Source organism: Corvus moneduloides, chromosome 1, assembly GCF_009650955.1.
Source record: "Corvus moneduloides isolate bCorMon1 chromosome 1, bCorMon1.pri, whole genome shotgun sequence".
NCBI lineage: Eukaryota > Metazoa > Chordata > Aves > Passeriformes > Corvidae > Corvus > Corvus moneduloides.
Window position 1 is genome coordinate 128,568,325 of NC_045476.1, and position 15,863 is coordinate 128,584,187.

At 39.9% G+C, this 15,863-nt stretch overlaps 1 protein-coding gene across 1 annotated transcript in view; it reads right to left on the minus strand.

The window, feature by feature from the left end:
- Positions 1-15,863, minus strand: part of ARFGEF1 (ADP ribosylation factor guanine nucleotide exchange factor 1) — an 87,230-nt gene that overhangs the window by 1,547 nt on the left and 69,820 nt on the right. Inside the window, exons 28-38 of the mRNA XM_032127073.1 lie at positions 15,207-15,367; positions 14,448-14,578; positions 13,462-13,591; positions 11,376-11,511; positions 11,149-11,287; positions 6,601-6,670; positions 3,812-3,941; positions 2,869-3,008; positions 2,317-2,485; positions 1,683-1,821; positions 663-780 (exon numbers count right to left, since the gene is read on the minus strand). Of these exons, the coding sequence (XP_031982964.1) occupies positions 663-780; positions 1,683-1,821; positions 2,317-2,485; positions 2,869-3,008; positions 3,812-3,941; positions 6,601-6,670; positions 11,149-11,287; positions 11,376-11,511; positions 13,462-13,591; positions 14,448-14,578; positions 15,207-15,367 (1,463 nt within the window). The remainder of the gene's footprint in view (positions 1-662; positions 781-1,682; positions 1,822-2,316; positions 2,486-2,868; positions 3,009-3,811; positions 3,942-6,600; positions 6,671-11,148; positions 11,288-11,375; positions 11,512-13,461; positions 13,592-14,447; positions 14,579-15,206; positions 15,368-15,863) is intronic.

Below are 15,863 nucleotides of genomic sequence, written 5' to 3' on the forward strand. Positions count from 1 at the left end.
TAAATGCTCTACCAAATGAGGGTGAGAAACCCACAAAGTAACAAGCAGAAGCATCTTTACAACTGAAGTTAGCAGTGCTAGAATAAGGCTAAGACAGCTGTGATATACTCTGACAGATGCTCACCAGCTACACAAAGCTCTTTACTAATGCTTATTCCCCAAGAGGAAATATTTTTCTATTATGAGTTTTTTCTTGCAGTTGGCCTTTTTCACTTAATTATTTCAGCCAAGTTTTCTTAGAAATAGAGGGAGATCTAAACAGGGATTTATTTACTGCAGAATTGCTTTGGAGAAGGTCAAGGTGTACATGTACCCGCAGCACTGGAGGCAGAAACAAGAGTTAATTCTTTGAATAAAATATCATCACTAATTCCCTTCCTCAGCAGGAGAGGGGTGAAAACAACACACACTTCTAAAGGATTCCAGCATCTTTAAACTTCTCTGACACGTTTTATTTTATCACTCACTGCACCTTCACACTGAATTATTAGTGTCAGTAGCTGTCAAGTGCGGTTTGAATGTACATTCCCTCAACACAAGGAGTGTCTACAGAGCAGCAGGAGCTTTTAAAGTCGAGTCTGTAACTGTGTGTGACAAACCAGTCTGGAACTCCTTCTTACCTGTACATGTCATCTGAAACATCCTTCCAAATAGTTACTTACCCTCTCATCACTTATCTTCAGGACTTTAGTCAAAAATAAGAGTAAAAGGTTAGTCCAGGCTTCCCGATGACTTTCTGATGTAAGAGTGAGGAAGTAGCTCAGAGCCTCGCTGCAGACACTGGAGACAAATGACACAAAAAAATAGCAACTCACATTTATTTCTGAGCTCTTCTGAAGAGAGGGAGCTTTGGCTTTGCAACCTCTGGCAGTCTAGAGCCCTAGTGTAGAACAGCGTTGTTTTATGAAAGCTGCTCTTAGATTAATGACAGACAGCAGTGACTTTGTTAAACCCAAAGTCCCAGGACTTCAGTAATAAATAAGCTGAAAAAATGTGATTATGCTGTTTGTGCATGTATTTGAAATGTATCGAGTGCTCTGTGAGAGGTATGTGACAAAATGCTATGTGCACTTTAGGAACATCTCATGTTGATGGAACCAGGCAGTTTTCAGCTCTGCTTCCTGGTCTGTGAACCTTAAAGCCCCAGCCTTAAGTGTTGCTGTTGTGGTTTTAAGCCCTCTCTTATTCCAAGAGTTGCTTGAAAAACTTTGTAAACAAAAACCATTCAGATGAATAACCACAGAGCCAAAAGCCTCTGTATCCTCACAAGGCTGCTCAAGCCCAGTGTCCATTTCTGCAGATGAGAACAAACAGTGCCAGCTCCACTGCAGTTTCACTGAGGCTAGTGAAAGAAAAAACAGGGTTTAGGTGATAGTTGCTTTCCTTTTTAAAGAGGAGCTATAACAAGCCTCCACCTACCCAGATGATACAAAAAAAGGTGACAAAACCTTTGTTCTCTCTGCAAAACAGATGTAATGAGAACAAAAAGGAGAGACAGCATCAGTAGCTGGAGGCAGAGCACTCCCCACAGAACATAAAACTCTTAATATTACCTGCGACCGCCATCACACACATTAGCTCTAGAAGTTCACTGCAAACAGAGAAGGTATATCCTTCCAAATAAAAACCCCCTTCTTTAACATCAGAAATAACATGAACAGGTTCAGCTCCATGGACCTTACTTCAGCAGCCTTTGCTGGACCTCCTCCCAGGCGTTGGTGCGGCTCTCGTCCATGTACATGCGGAACAGGATGCGCAGCCCGCAGGCCAGGCTGCTCGTCTCCTGCTTCAGCAGGTTGGGCTTTGATTTGCCTTTGAAACCTACAGGAATTACAAGTTTCCATTCAGATTTTTCTTTCAACTGACATTCTTTCTTACAGTCCCCCACTTCTCTTTCTAAGCATCTTCTGCACACAGACAGAAGAACCACCTCAGTAATTAATTTCTCGTAACATTTAGTACAATGGAGCATTGCTAAAAATTAATCTATTTATATGTGCCATGATTGTGTTTGGCACCCATTTTTAATCTCAGCTTCCAGGTAGCTGTGAAACCTGTGTTTGTGCCTGCAGCTTTCAAGCATGGGACTCACACCTACAGCCAAGAATCAGCTTGGCAGCTGTACCTCAGTGAAACCTTAAATTTTAGGAAACCAGACGTATTTGCAACTGCACAGATGACATCCCCTCCCTTTAGGAATCCTGCAGTTATAAAGCTAAAGCTTCAACTTTTACATTCAGCATCAAAATACTTTTGACCTATTTTTGGGTCAATTCACACCGTCACAAAAGTATTTCTCCAAGGGGACTGACTCACCTGCTTTCCAGAGAGCAGTTCTTTGTTCATTGTTTGAATTAAATGCTTTAGCAAATCTGTGAGATTCCAGCAGACAATCGAGAAGTTTGAAAAGCTGCTGTGATGTTAGAAAACGATACATCCCTTGATCCTGTGTATCCACATGGACATCAAAGTCTACTGCATCTCTCTATTAAAAAAAAAAGGAAAAGAAAAAAAAAATATTTGAAGTAAAAATTCACAACTGTCTTCAGCAAGCTCCTGTGATAACTCCATCCTAACCTGTTTACATCTGTACTTGTACTTAAACTTAACACTGTAGTAAAGGTTATATCCATATCCCAGTTACATAAATCCCTTTGAGCAATACATGTTTTAATCTCCACAGTGCTGCCCTGGCACAGCAAATGCAATTTAATGGAAGTTGTAAAAGATCTCAACAGTCCAATGGAAATTCTCAAACCTATGTAAAAATTATAAATTAGCAGATGTTATGGGAGTTTAAGAAACTTTATCTTAAAACCTTTGGAAGAAAAGGTGTTAAAAAGAGAGATATCTATCAGTTCAACTTACTTGTGCTGCTGCTAGATTCTCTGCATCCTCTTTTTTGCTAGTTGCTGGGAAGAACACAATGTTGTCGATCGTCTGAATGAGTTCCAGCTGTACAACACACTTGATCAAAAGAGCAGCAAATAACTTCTGTTCTGGAAATTCTTTAAAGGAAAGAAAATTACTTGTTAACTAAAGAACTTTTCTGAGCTATTTTGAGGGCAAGTTGAAGAACAGTTTAACTTCAAGCACATGTGTAAACCAAAGCTGGAATCCACCTGTCTGAATTACTAACACCAGGACAGATCACCACGTTACCAACTGGAACATCGTAAAAAACTGTTTCCGGAAGTTGTCTGTGATACATTGGATCAACCTGGTTCAATGTTACCTAGAAATCACCAAAATGAGTGACTTGGACCTTCAGTGCAATAGCAAGAGGCAGAGGCTGAGGCTGTTCCCAGGCAGGAGGCTTAGCACAGCACTGGCCTCATTGCTTGTCTGCAGCTGTGGCAAGTGCTGATGTCACCACATGACCATTTTAAGCACCAACACATAACTGCACAAGGCTCTTAAATAAGGGTTTGATATACTCTCTTCAAATCACAGACAGAATTCTTTTTCAGCTACTGCTTCTGTTGCGTTTTGCACTGAAAAATCTCTGCTCCTAAGGAAAAAAAAATACACAGCACTGTAAGGAGACTACTATTTTTAATATTTTGCTTTGGGTAAAAAGCCTAGAAGCTTGCAGTTGAAATCTTTGATTTTTAAAACACAACCCAAAAATGTGGACCCACAGGAGCCCAAGAGAATTCTGTCATACTGCATGAAGACAAAAAGTTTAAAAATGTGATCTTTTCACATCATGTTTCTGAAGTCATAGCTGGGGCTATAACTAATATATCAAACATCTACTAAATACTACTCTTAAGAGATATCAAATGCCAAATCACTGCAGAGCACGCACTTGCTGCTGGCCTGGCTTTACTCGTTTCTTCAGCTACTGTGGCCCCTGTGCTGGGTTGATACGGGCGTCCATCTGAAGATCGAGGCTGAATGGAATCATGGATATCTACTGACTTCTGGGAGAGTGTATCCTAAAAAGAAAGCAAAAAAAATTAAGTAATTAACTTATAGAAAACTTCTGCAACCTAACTGATAATAGTGCTGGGATCTTCAGAGCTCAAGACATTTGCTGTTTCAACACTGCACTTTCATTCACGTCTATTCATATTTGCTATGAGCATTCATGAAAAATGTACCAAACAGATGAGCTACTAAGAAACAACTGAAAATTTATCAAGTAACAAATACTTAAGTACACAGAAAAGTAGATGAGTAGCATTTTTCAGATAGGTTTTTGAATGCCCTCCAAGCACTTCTTCTGTCAGCCAAGAGTTACTATGGCTTTTATCGGATCAAGAGTAGGAGGTTTGCTGCAAGGTTCCTGTAAAGAACATCTCAGCTTCTCATATCACTAGATAACCAAGGATTTCATCTCTATTAAGTAAAAATATATAGTTTAATAAGTATAATGTCTATAGATACCAAAACGCTCCATCATATTTGAGCTACGTAAAGAAAAATGAGATGAAAATATCCAAAGCCTGCAAAGATTCTATCCTACTAAATGAGAAAGCCAAAATATTTTTCCTTTAGTATAATTTATTATGCAAGTTCTGTTAATTTTGAAGTTGCAAAGTATTTTTTTATACTGAAGACAAAAACAGTTTTTAAAAACATTCATGTTAAACTACTTCAAAGGGAAAAGATCTTTCAATTTACTCAAGACTTTGAATTTATTTGCCATTTATGCATGCTATTATATTTGACATAAATGGATAAAAAATATAGCCAATATATATATAAATGAGTCATAATACAGCATGAAAGTATAACATCCATATAATGAGAACTAGCCATCACAAACATTTACTTTCTGTTTTAACTGAATGTATTGGTTTGGCATGGCCTGGTTTTAGGTAGCAGGGGAGCCACAAAGACGGCTCCTGTGAGGAAGCTGCTGGAAGCTTCCCACCATGTCCAGCAGAGCCAATGGCTGATGGCTCTGAAGATGGACATGCTGCTGTCCAAAACTGGGCCAATGAGAGAGGTTGGTAACGCCTCTGTGATGACATATTTAAGAAGAAAATCAAAACAAAGTCACAAGATTTTGGATTCTAGTCAGAGAAGAGGAGGAGGTGAGAACATGTGAGGGAAAACAACATGGCGACACCAAGGTCGGGGAGAAGGAGGGGAAGGAGGTGCTCCACGTTCCAGAGCTGAGATGCCTCTGCAGGCCGTGGTGAGGACCATGGTGAAGCAGCTGTGCCCCTGCAGCCCATGGATCCACGGGGGATGCAGAGATCCACCCACAGCCTGTGGGGGAGGTGCCCGTGCCAGAGCGGGTGGATGCCTGGAGGAGGCTGTGATCCAGTGGGAGACCCAGTGAAGAGAGAGGGCCTCTGCTTCCAGGCGGGAGCAGCCTGTCCTTGGAAGGCTGCACCCCGTGGAAAGAGAAACCCACATTGCAGCAGTTTTGGGAGGGCTGTGTGCCCATGGGAGGGGCTCACGCTGCAGCAGGGGCGGTGCGGCTGCTGCTCCTGAGAGCGGGCCCACGCCGGGGAAGTTCAGGAGAACTGTCTCCGGTGGGAGGGACCCCACACCTCACAGGGGAAGACTCCTCTCCCGGGGCAGCAGAAGGAAATCTTGGTGATGAACAGACCAAACCCCCATGCCCTGTCCGTGGGAAGGGGGGAGGGGCTGGGGGGGGGAAGGTGTTCTAAGGGCTTATTTTACTTCTCATTATCCCCCTCTGATTCTGTTAGTAATAAATTCACTTCGCAACTGAAGTTGAGCTTGTTTCCCCCTTGAAGTGTTTCTCCCAGTCCTTATCTCATTCATGGAGCCTTCGTTAATTTTTTTTCCTTTTCCCTCCTCTGCCCAGCTGTGGCAGGGGAGGGCGAGCGAGCGGCTCTCGTGGGTGCCTGGTGTTGGGCCAGTGTCAAACCACGACACTGAATCATGTTCACACTCCATAAAGATAAATGGAGGGAGTCGGTCTCTCTTAGTAAAGCTCATTTGGGACCATTATCCTTGAGCAACTGTTATCAAGTGCCTTCACTAATCTATAAAGAACTTCATGCAGCAATCTTGTGAGAATGTCCAAAAGTTAAACTCATTCTCATCAGTAGCAAAGTAGCTACAGGACTGTCACTTGCAGGCAAATCCAGACTTCACATCAGTTTATGCAATCAATGCTAAGAAATCTGATGGTTATATCCATTTTCTATCTTAAATAGATATTTAAGATATTACAAGAGAAAATTTGGAGGGGGAAAAAAAAAGAAAAAGTCAATCTAACTGTCAATCTATCCCTCTTTAGCAGTTTCTCTTCTTGCCAGTACATCAAAATGAAAGAAAAACCATGACCCAAACCAGAAAACAACTCAAAGCTCAAATACAGTATTAGAGAAACCTACCAATCACAGGGCATTACTTAAAACAAACACAGGTAACTACCTACAGCCAATTTCTGGAAGTCAACTTTGCTGCAAACAAATACGTACTTCTGTATCAGTTAATTCCTTGCCATTTTTAAACATTAAATAGCACTTGAGCTGGAAAAAAAAAATCACGTAAATCAAAACTGAAAAATGTATTTAAACCAAGTATACTTTTCACCTATTCTACATCACAACACATTTGGACTGAGCTCTTGCAATCTTAAATTATTTTTTTATTTCAGCAGCTTACCAGTTTTTCTTTTGCATCAGAGGGAGAGCCAGAGCAAAACTCCCCACCAACTGGTCGCCAAGTCAGCAGCCTTGAAAACACAAAACCAATCCCAAATTTACTAAGTTTGAAATATAAATCAGAACCAGCACTCTAAAGAGTCCCCTTCAACATGGTGTGGATTTTTTGCATTAACTTCAATTCTAAGTACATTTTATTCTTTCACACATATTTAAACATGTAAGTACTGTGTTTTTTGAACTTCAACATTTCTGCCAACTACCTTGGATGGACAAGTGGACTGTGCAGAGGTGGATTAATTTTTCTCAGAAATACTGGATTTGTTTTAAGGCAGTGCTTTAGTGCCATTGGTGGGCCTCTTCTCCCACACTGCCTCATCTAGAATAAGGAATGAATCTACTCCAGAACAAATCACATGAACATTTGGAGATGTTTTGCATTCTCTCTCTGGGGTATGTTCCAGCATTATGTTTCTACTTCCACTTAAGATTCACCACTTCCACTCAGGATTCATTGCTGTTATGAGGTATCAAGTTGCTGGCAATACTTCTGACCTCTTCCCTGCTGATTTCCTACAGGGCACTGCTGTCTTGAGGATCTTTACCTTAGCACTAAAAAATTTCTACACTAATTGTAACTTACTGAAACTGTCTGTGCCTGCCAAGAATTGAGGGAAACTGGCTTAAATAACGTAAATTGTCCCATCACTTCTTGTTCTATCCAGTCTACTGCTACAAAGTAAGATTGAAGTTACTTGTCATTGTCACGATCTCAAACTCTTTAGTCTCAATCTGTGTGAGGTAACACATATTGGACATTTATGTCTGCATATCCTAAGGGAGAGCTTTCCCCAACAAGCTAAGCATCGTAAATGAATACACCACTGATCTCCAGAAAACTAAATACTGGATAACTAAAAAAACAAATTGGAGATAAGAAAAGATAAAGTCTTGAGGCATGTAATACGACAAATAAAGCAGAACAGAGAACTGAATTGATTCTTGAAAGCTGCAAGGACACAAATTGAGGTATTAGAATTATGAGCCATTATGAACCAGTAGAGGCCAGACCATCATAATTTGTGCAAGGAACCAATTCTAACTCTTGAAATTTTGGAGGACTAGAGGGCATTCACACTGTACTTCTGAGCACCAGAAAGCCAAGATTTGCTCTCAGGAAGCTTCAGAAAATTTAAACTAACAAAAATTAGAATAGAAATTAAACTAAAAGAAAAATTGAAGAAACTATTAAACTAACAAACAAGGGGCTAGACAAGCAAACAGTGAGATGGACTGAAAACTGACTGAAGAGTCAAGCCAAGAGAATGGTGATTAGGTGCACAGAATCTAGTTGGAGGCCTGTATCTAGTGGTACACCCCACGGGTCAATACTGGGTCCCATTCTGTCCTGTATCTTAATGATCTGGGTGATGGGGCAGAGCAGACTCTCAGAAAGTTGGATGACAGAAGTAGGAGGAGTGGCTGATACACCAGGGGGTCATGCTGCTATCCAGAGGGACCTCCACAGGCTGGAGAAATGGGCTGATGGGAACCTTGTGCAGTTCAGTGAGGGGAAGAACAAAGTGCCTCACCTGGGGAGGAACAAGCCCACACCCCAGGATGTACTGGGGGCTGTCTAGCTGGAAAGCAGCTTGGCCCCCAGAGAAGGCCCTGGGGATCCTGGTAGACAACAGGCTGGACAGGAGTGAGCAGGGTGCCCTTGCCGCAGAAAAAGCAAACGTTACCGTGGGCTGTGTGAGGAGAGCTACCAGCAGGTGGGAAGGGGATCCTGCCCCTCTGCTCAGCACAGTGGCCAGTCCTGGGCGGTCCAGTATGAGAGACATGGACCTACTGGAGAAAGCTCAGCGAAAGCCACAAAGGTGACGAAGCAACTAGAGCATCTCTCCTATGAGAAGAGTCTGAGACAATGGGGATTGTCCAGCCTGGAGAAGAAAAGGCTCAGCACATCTCATCAACATGCTATAAATATCTGAAATGTGGGTGCAAAGAGAACAGAGCCAGGCTTTTTTCTAGTGATTCACAATGCCAGGACCAGAGGCAATGGCACAAAGAAACACAGGAGGTTCCATATGACCATTAGGAAACACTTTTTCACTGTGAGGGTGATCAAGCGCAGGCAGAGGTTGCCCAGAAAGGCTGTAGAGCTTCCCTCCTTGGAGATATTCAAAAGTCAGGACATGATCCTGGGAAAACTGCTTTGGGTGGCCATGCCTAAGCACAGGGGCTGGACCACAAAATTGCCAGAGCCCTTTCCAACTTCAGCCACTCTGTGTCATTCTGCATTAGTATCTTCAGCTATCAACACCTCAGTGATCTGTAGATGCTTGGCAGCAGCCTGATTTGTGGCTTTCTAGCAAGTGGTCCTTGCAGAAATTGGTAGCTGAGTAAATGTTATAATACATTTTCCAAACAAGGAAATATGATCATCTCTCTTTACAAAAAAGTAACTTGCCAAGAACCAGGAGAGGCTGATACTGCAATTAAGAACTCCTGCAGCCAATGCTGCAGCTCTTAAATTACAGAAGTTAGTTTCACAACAGCTGGAAGATGTTTTACATGAATGCAAAAAAAGAACATATGTAACCCTACCTGATCAGCCTAATAAGAACTTCTGCCAGAAGATACTTTACACTCCAGAGATTTGTATCCTCTGACTACTTGAAGACAACTGGCAATAAAGCACTTGCCCATAAAGTTTTCATATATACCACTGTGTCATTTGTCTGTCTTCATTTCAACATTAACTATTGTGTTACTTCCCGGCATGGAAAAACAAAGGTAAAAAGATTATTTGCCTTCTCTAAGCACTGAGACAGCCTCCACAACAAGCCGAATATTAAAACTGCATTGTCAAAAAAGAAAGTAAGAAGAAACTAAGGATGGGAGGGTAGGAAAAGCTCCATTGCAAAAATAAGGCTAATAGAGGGACTAAGAAATAAATATGTGAAATGTCAGCCAAACCAGAAGTCTCAGAAAAAGAACCAGATCCCATAAAAAGAGAGGAAAAAAGAAGTATCGGGACTCAGAAAGAGAAGAAAAAAAGATGAGTACCCTAATATAAAATCAAAATAAGACTGCAAAAGCTGGGAACCTCCCAGAAATTTAAGAAGGAATAATATAATGAAGTTCTCAAAAGAGAGTCTAGAAAGATTAAAAGAGAAAGAAAGAGAAAGAGAAAGATTAAGGAAGAAGTCGGATACTCTCCTAGGAAAAATAACCCATTTGAGAAACAGAAGTGCCTCAACATCAAAGCGAATAATGCACGTATTTCAAATTAGATGTAACTAAAGGCAAAAGGAATATTTCGAGTATGTCTAAATATTAAGATATCCAAAATGGTGCTCTAGAAAGATTTCTAATATTCAACTGTAAGAATACTCAGAAACCTAAGTTTTGATCATATGCTGAAACCAAGGCAAATGTTCTTGTAGTGAATATTAACTTCAAAATCTTTCCAAGTACAGGCCATTAGTAAGTTAGGATTAATTCAGCTGGACATTTACATCCAGAGATTCATGTTTCAATTTTATTTGTGGCAGTTACCAAAATGCAGAAGTATCTTGCTAGCTCCCAAATCTTTCACCTTCGTTTTATTAATTTATACATAGTTATATAAAAAAATAGGTGAGGTAGTGACAGATTTTATCTTTTAATGAATGAATGAAGCTCTCTTACACTGCTATCTGATACACAACTCTAAAATTAAAGAAAAGACTAAAATGAAGAAGGTTCCTTTTGCTTTAGTTTTCTTCAGGCCCAAAGAAAGTCCCAGAAGCAAACAATATGAACTGGATGACAGACATAGGACAAGTAATAATACAGCAGTTCACCATGAAGACTATCAGATTTGAAAACAAGTAGTGTTTCATCTCAGTGTTTGCTGGTAGTGCAGGGCAAAAATCCCTCACCTTTGGTATAATGCCATGATTTCTCACTACTCTGCTCTAGGATGTATAAAACATAGCACTTAGAATGGTACGGCCTTACTCCAAGAAACCTCACACCGAGTTATTATATGAAGGGAAAGAGTTACCAAGTATCAAAGATCATTTTCACAAAAATATTAAGATTCATATAAACATATGATGGAAATTAATCATCAACCACAGAGACTTGAGTATGTAGGACCGTTGCAGTATTTTAGTATTTTGTGGAAAAAGCTTCACAAGTAATTACAAATAGCAAAGCCTGCATCTTCTATTACAAAAAAGAAAATAACCAAAAAAATCAGACAGTACTTCTCCAAAAATCCAAAACCTTAAAACTGAATCATGTTACATTCTGAGGGTTGTTGGGGTTTTTTTTTCCTATCTCCTATACAGTATTTCAGTTTTTAAGACTTTATCATTTACAATACAAAAGAATACCTACACCTAATTTATCATTACATTTCAAGTAAGTCTGTTTCTCTTTAGTCCACAGGTAACAGCTTTTTGTTCACCCCACCTATGAGACATCCAAGAGTTTGAAATGGGTACATCATCTAGTTAAACTATTTTACAAGTGTAAGTATTAACAGTTGTCTTACGCATGAGGGATTGTAGTTTTGAAAATATCCAGCATGCAATTGCAAGTTTTGTCCCAGATTTCTAGGGTAAACTTTTCACCATTAAGGATGACAACATTCTCCAAACAGTTTGTACCAGATCGTGCCAGTTGTTCATTGTCTGTAAAAGACAAACAGTGTATTTGTTTATTCACATACAACAGAGCAAAATGTTAACGTTGTTTTAACATAATTTGTACAGCTCCTACCTTGCTGCACACACCAGTAGAGCTGTGCAAATATATCATCCAAAAGAACATCACTAAGTACTTCTAAATACTGTGTAAATACATCACATATTGCATAAAGTGCATGGTTACAAGTAGTTGTCATCCATTCAGCTTTCTAGAAGTCAAGAAAAAGAGAAGAGTTACAACCTTAAGGTGAAACTTCAGTATACAGATATAGATAAACGTTTGTATTTATTCAATTTGCTTTACAGTGAAACGGAATTCATTTCTGTATCTCAAAACTTCAAAATTTGGAGCCTCAACTTCTGCTTTGCTAGCTAGCAGGTTTAAAAAGAACTACAGGAACAGACAAACAAACGACTGTCTAAGTGTCTAATCCTAGCTCAACAATTTAACACCAAGCTAAAGCTGTGTTTCTTTTAAGTGTTTTCCAGGGAATAAAAATTTACAGAGTAAGACATGTCCTATTACAAATAGCCAGACAAAGCCTCCCAAACAATTGACAGTTTTAATCTAACTTCTAATATTAATAATTTACACATTATTTACATTTTAAAGCCCATTTCTGTTCAGTTGTTTGTCAGAACAGTACCCAGTTCTGATTTGGCAAATCAAAACCCAGACTGCTGGTCAAAACAGCACATTGCTGTTTTGGGTGGCTTTTGTTTGTTTGTTTGTGGGCTGGTTATGGGGTTCTTTGGTTTCTGTTCGGCTGAGGGGGCTTTTTTGGCCTTGTCATCAAAAAATTTTGAACTAACAGAACTTATTTCTTCTAATTGTGATTTCACTGCTGATTACAAGCCTCACTTTTCAGAGAGTGAAATATTATAGTTTATGACTTAAACATTTTCTTGAAGGACTTTTAAAACTGTATTACAAAAGCTGCAGAGAAGACTACCACACCCTGAATGGGGCCTTGTCTGAGGCCTTAAACCGCTCACTGATGAAGATAAGATAAAATAACAGCCCAGGGCTGGGGACATTCACAAAGCACACGCTTAACGCCTCCAAGGGGGAGACCACAGCCCCAGGGCTATCAGCTGCCAGGCTCACACAGACCCCCTGCACCAAAGGGTGGGGGGAGGAGAGGCTTTGGGTGTCCTGGAAAAGCCTGTGGTCAGAGGTGCAGAGACTGCCCATCCTCCACGGTGCAGAGGAGCCCAGCTGAGGGCTCCTCACCGGGGGGGAGAAGCTTATCCACAGCAGAAGGGGGTGACATGGCCCATCACAGGGGCCCCCCTCAAAGGGGTGCCCAGACCCTGCCCCAGAGCACCAGAGATGATGCAACAGACCCTCAGCGTTGCAGGGGACAGTGTCAAGCTGGCCCCTGCAAGGGGAGACACTTGGGCGTTCCCACCTGGCCCAAAGTGTGCATTAATCCACGGGATTCTGCACCCTCTGGCGTGTGGCGCTGTGTGGCAGCGTGGCCACGGCGGCGATGGGGGACCCTCACCACCAGCAGAGCAGATGGAGGGGAGCAACGAGACATCATTGGGACCCTCGGATGGGTGATATGGTTCCACCTAACCCCTGTCACCTCTCCCAATTCCCATGCACACTTCTTTTTCTATTTCTTTCTTTCTTTTCTCTTCTCTTTGCCTCTCTCCTATTAAATAAAATACATCAATTTTTTAATGTATCAAAACATTTAATCTCGTTTGGTTTTAATCTCATTTCTGGGAATATTTTTGAACCTTTTAAGTTCTTTCTGGTTTATGCACAGAGACTTAGCTTGCTTTGCTTTTCTGGGTTTAAACCAGATCATAACATCACTCAGGTGAGCATGTTGTGTATCTCAGATTCCAAACATCACATGTAAAAGCTACAGTTCTTCTTATAAACCCTAGATACATTGCATTTTATGCTATTCTTCTGTTGTTCCTAGTGTAAACTAGTAGGCCTTTTATACACATGGTTTTAAAAAACTAAAAAAGGGATAACACCTGCCAACAGAATGCCATTAAAACAAAACAAGGATACTAGAAGCACAGGTCTACTGTCCAAAATTTGAGGTTTACCCTACATTACTTGACAAACCTATATTACAGGTTTTCTACTGTAAATCTATTTCTCATGTAAATTATCTTCCTCCACTTTTTTTCACCTCAGTCTGCTGTTCTGGCAGTTTCATGTTGTCAAATATCCTGAAGACAATCCGAAACAAATCCTGCCACCAGTGTTTTTCATAAGTATGGCCATATGTCTTCATTATTTCAAACATTACTGTTAAGCCCCTGAAAAGAAGAGAGAACAACTTTTACCAATATTTACAGAAAGACACGAACGAGACCAAGTAAGTACAACTACAGCAGCAATAACTAACTCAAATACCATTGAGAACATTATACGTGCACATGAGTACACAAAAAATAAGTAGAAAATCAGCTTGTAAAAAAAGCACTTTATAGACACAGGCAATAGCCAAAAAATATTTTTGAGAAGTGGGGTAATTTAAAATTAAAATAATAAACCAACTTCTTTACCAAGGGCCACAAAAATTAATAAACAAATATTTCCAGTTAAAAAATACGAAGGTTTAGAAACAACTACTAACCCTCACCAGCTATAAAGGGAGTCCAGATGCACAGCCTGAATGCCAACGTGTAAATGTAAAGTTATTTGTACACTACCCCTCATATTTCACATCAGAACTGCAACTGAATACACTTTACAAGGGAAAATCATATTCCAGGAAATTAAGCAAGTTTTACAAGAGATTAGAGTACACCTTTGCTTTTTTAACCATTTCTGCAATCCTCAACCACTTAATGAATCATGCTATAAAACCCCAGGGTAAGTTTTAAAATCCTCAGGGTAAGCAGGGTGGGCTAGACACAGAATGCAATAACAGCTACAATAATAACTTTGTTATTTATTGTAACAGAAAACAAAAATTTCAAATGTACAGAACACAGACTTCATTTTTGTATTCCAGTGTCTATTTAAAAGGTGTTTGTTGTTTCCACAGTGGTATCACCCAAATTACATATTTAAGTCATTTTACAGTGATTACATTTATCAAGAGGTATTTCTATTTTAGAAGTGTAAAGTAAGTCTTTTAAAATTTGAATTACAAATACTGATTGTTACCTGGTTCTTACATCTAATTTGCATCTATTGATGATACAGGACAACTCAAAGAGAATTGGGAACCATCCTCGTACCCACACTCTGTCTTCAGGAGCTACATTCATATCATCACTTGTGTATTCCTTGAATGCCTTTAGAAGGAAACACAGAGTTACACAGTCATAGAAGTTAGATCTTCAAAATAAAACACAGTTTGGACTGTAAACAATGATCTCTCCTGCAACAGTATCATCCCTGATACCTCAGATGAGTTGGCAGTCAAAACTGTAACACTGAGAAAGTGTTTTTCAAAGTAACGCTTAGTATATTATGAAGAATAAACTTAAAAAAACAAACAAGCTTATACATTCAAGCACCAGTTTTTGCTTGCAGTTCAGTGTGAGTCTCTTGCTCTCATTTTTATAGAGACAGCTCTGAAAGTGAGGATCTAACCATAACATTTTGAGGATATCAAGCATTTTTGGCTACGCCATTATCCATTTCTTCACATTTCTCGGTAGAGAGCAGATCCTGAGATATGTTGATTTCCAGCAGCTCTCAGGAATACTAGTCACCAGCTGAACTGGGTGGATAGGAATTGGCAAAGGGGAATAAAAGGAGAAAAAAAAATCGCTGATACTTTCAAAGCCTGTGGCATTTTATACTCCTATTGTTTCCGAATAAAGTACATTTCTCATTAATCCATGAAACTTGAAGGGAAGACAATAAGTTTAGCATAAATTTTTTTTTTTTAATAAAAGCACTTAACACAGACTATACCTGAGGTCTGTCAGACACGTATTTTGCACAGTGGCGAATGAGGCGGATCGCTTCCATACTGGTATCTGGAAATGCTGCATTGCAGGCAAATTCAGACAAGCACTTGACTGCATCCTGGAAAGAATCTATGGTTGCTGGGAAGTGTTTTTCAAACACGATTGCTGAGAGAAAAGTGTGAAAAGGAGAAAAAAAAGTGTCATGCTTTAAAATCTATTAATTCTAATATGAACTGTCTGTAACAGAAGTCATGAGAAGCTGGTTCATTGACCGGTGCTGTCAAATGTCTGAGTAGTAATAAAAACTAAAGAAAAAAAAAAGGAATACAAAAAAAAAAGTACCCAGAGGGCATTTCATTTTGACAGTGAGTGTTTAAAGTAAATTAGAGTAGCATCTAGACTAAAGCAGGTAAATGTAACAGTTAAGCAAGACTAGAGCAATAGGCTTACTGTTTAACACTAGTCTGTGTCACCAGAGCTTAAGAGGGATGCATGAAGCATGGAATTACATCTACTGATGGACCTCCTCCTCAGCAACATGTTGCCTTGTTTTTAAATAGCTACTTTTGAAGAAAAAAAAAGTCCTTCATCGATGCTGAAATAGTTTTATAAACTTGCAGAGGTTCAGACTGAATAAAGAAATCCCTTAAAACCTAGGATC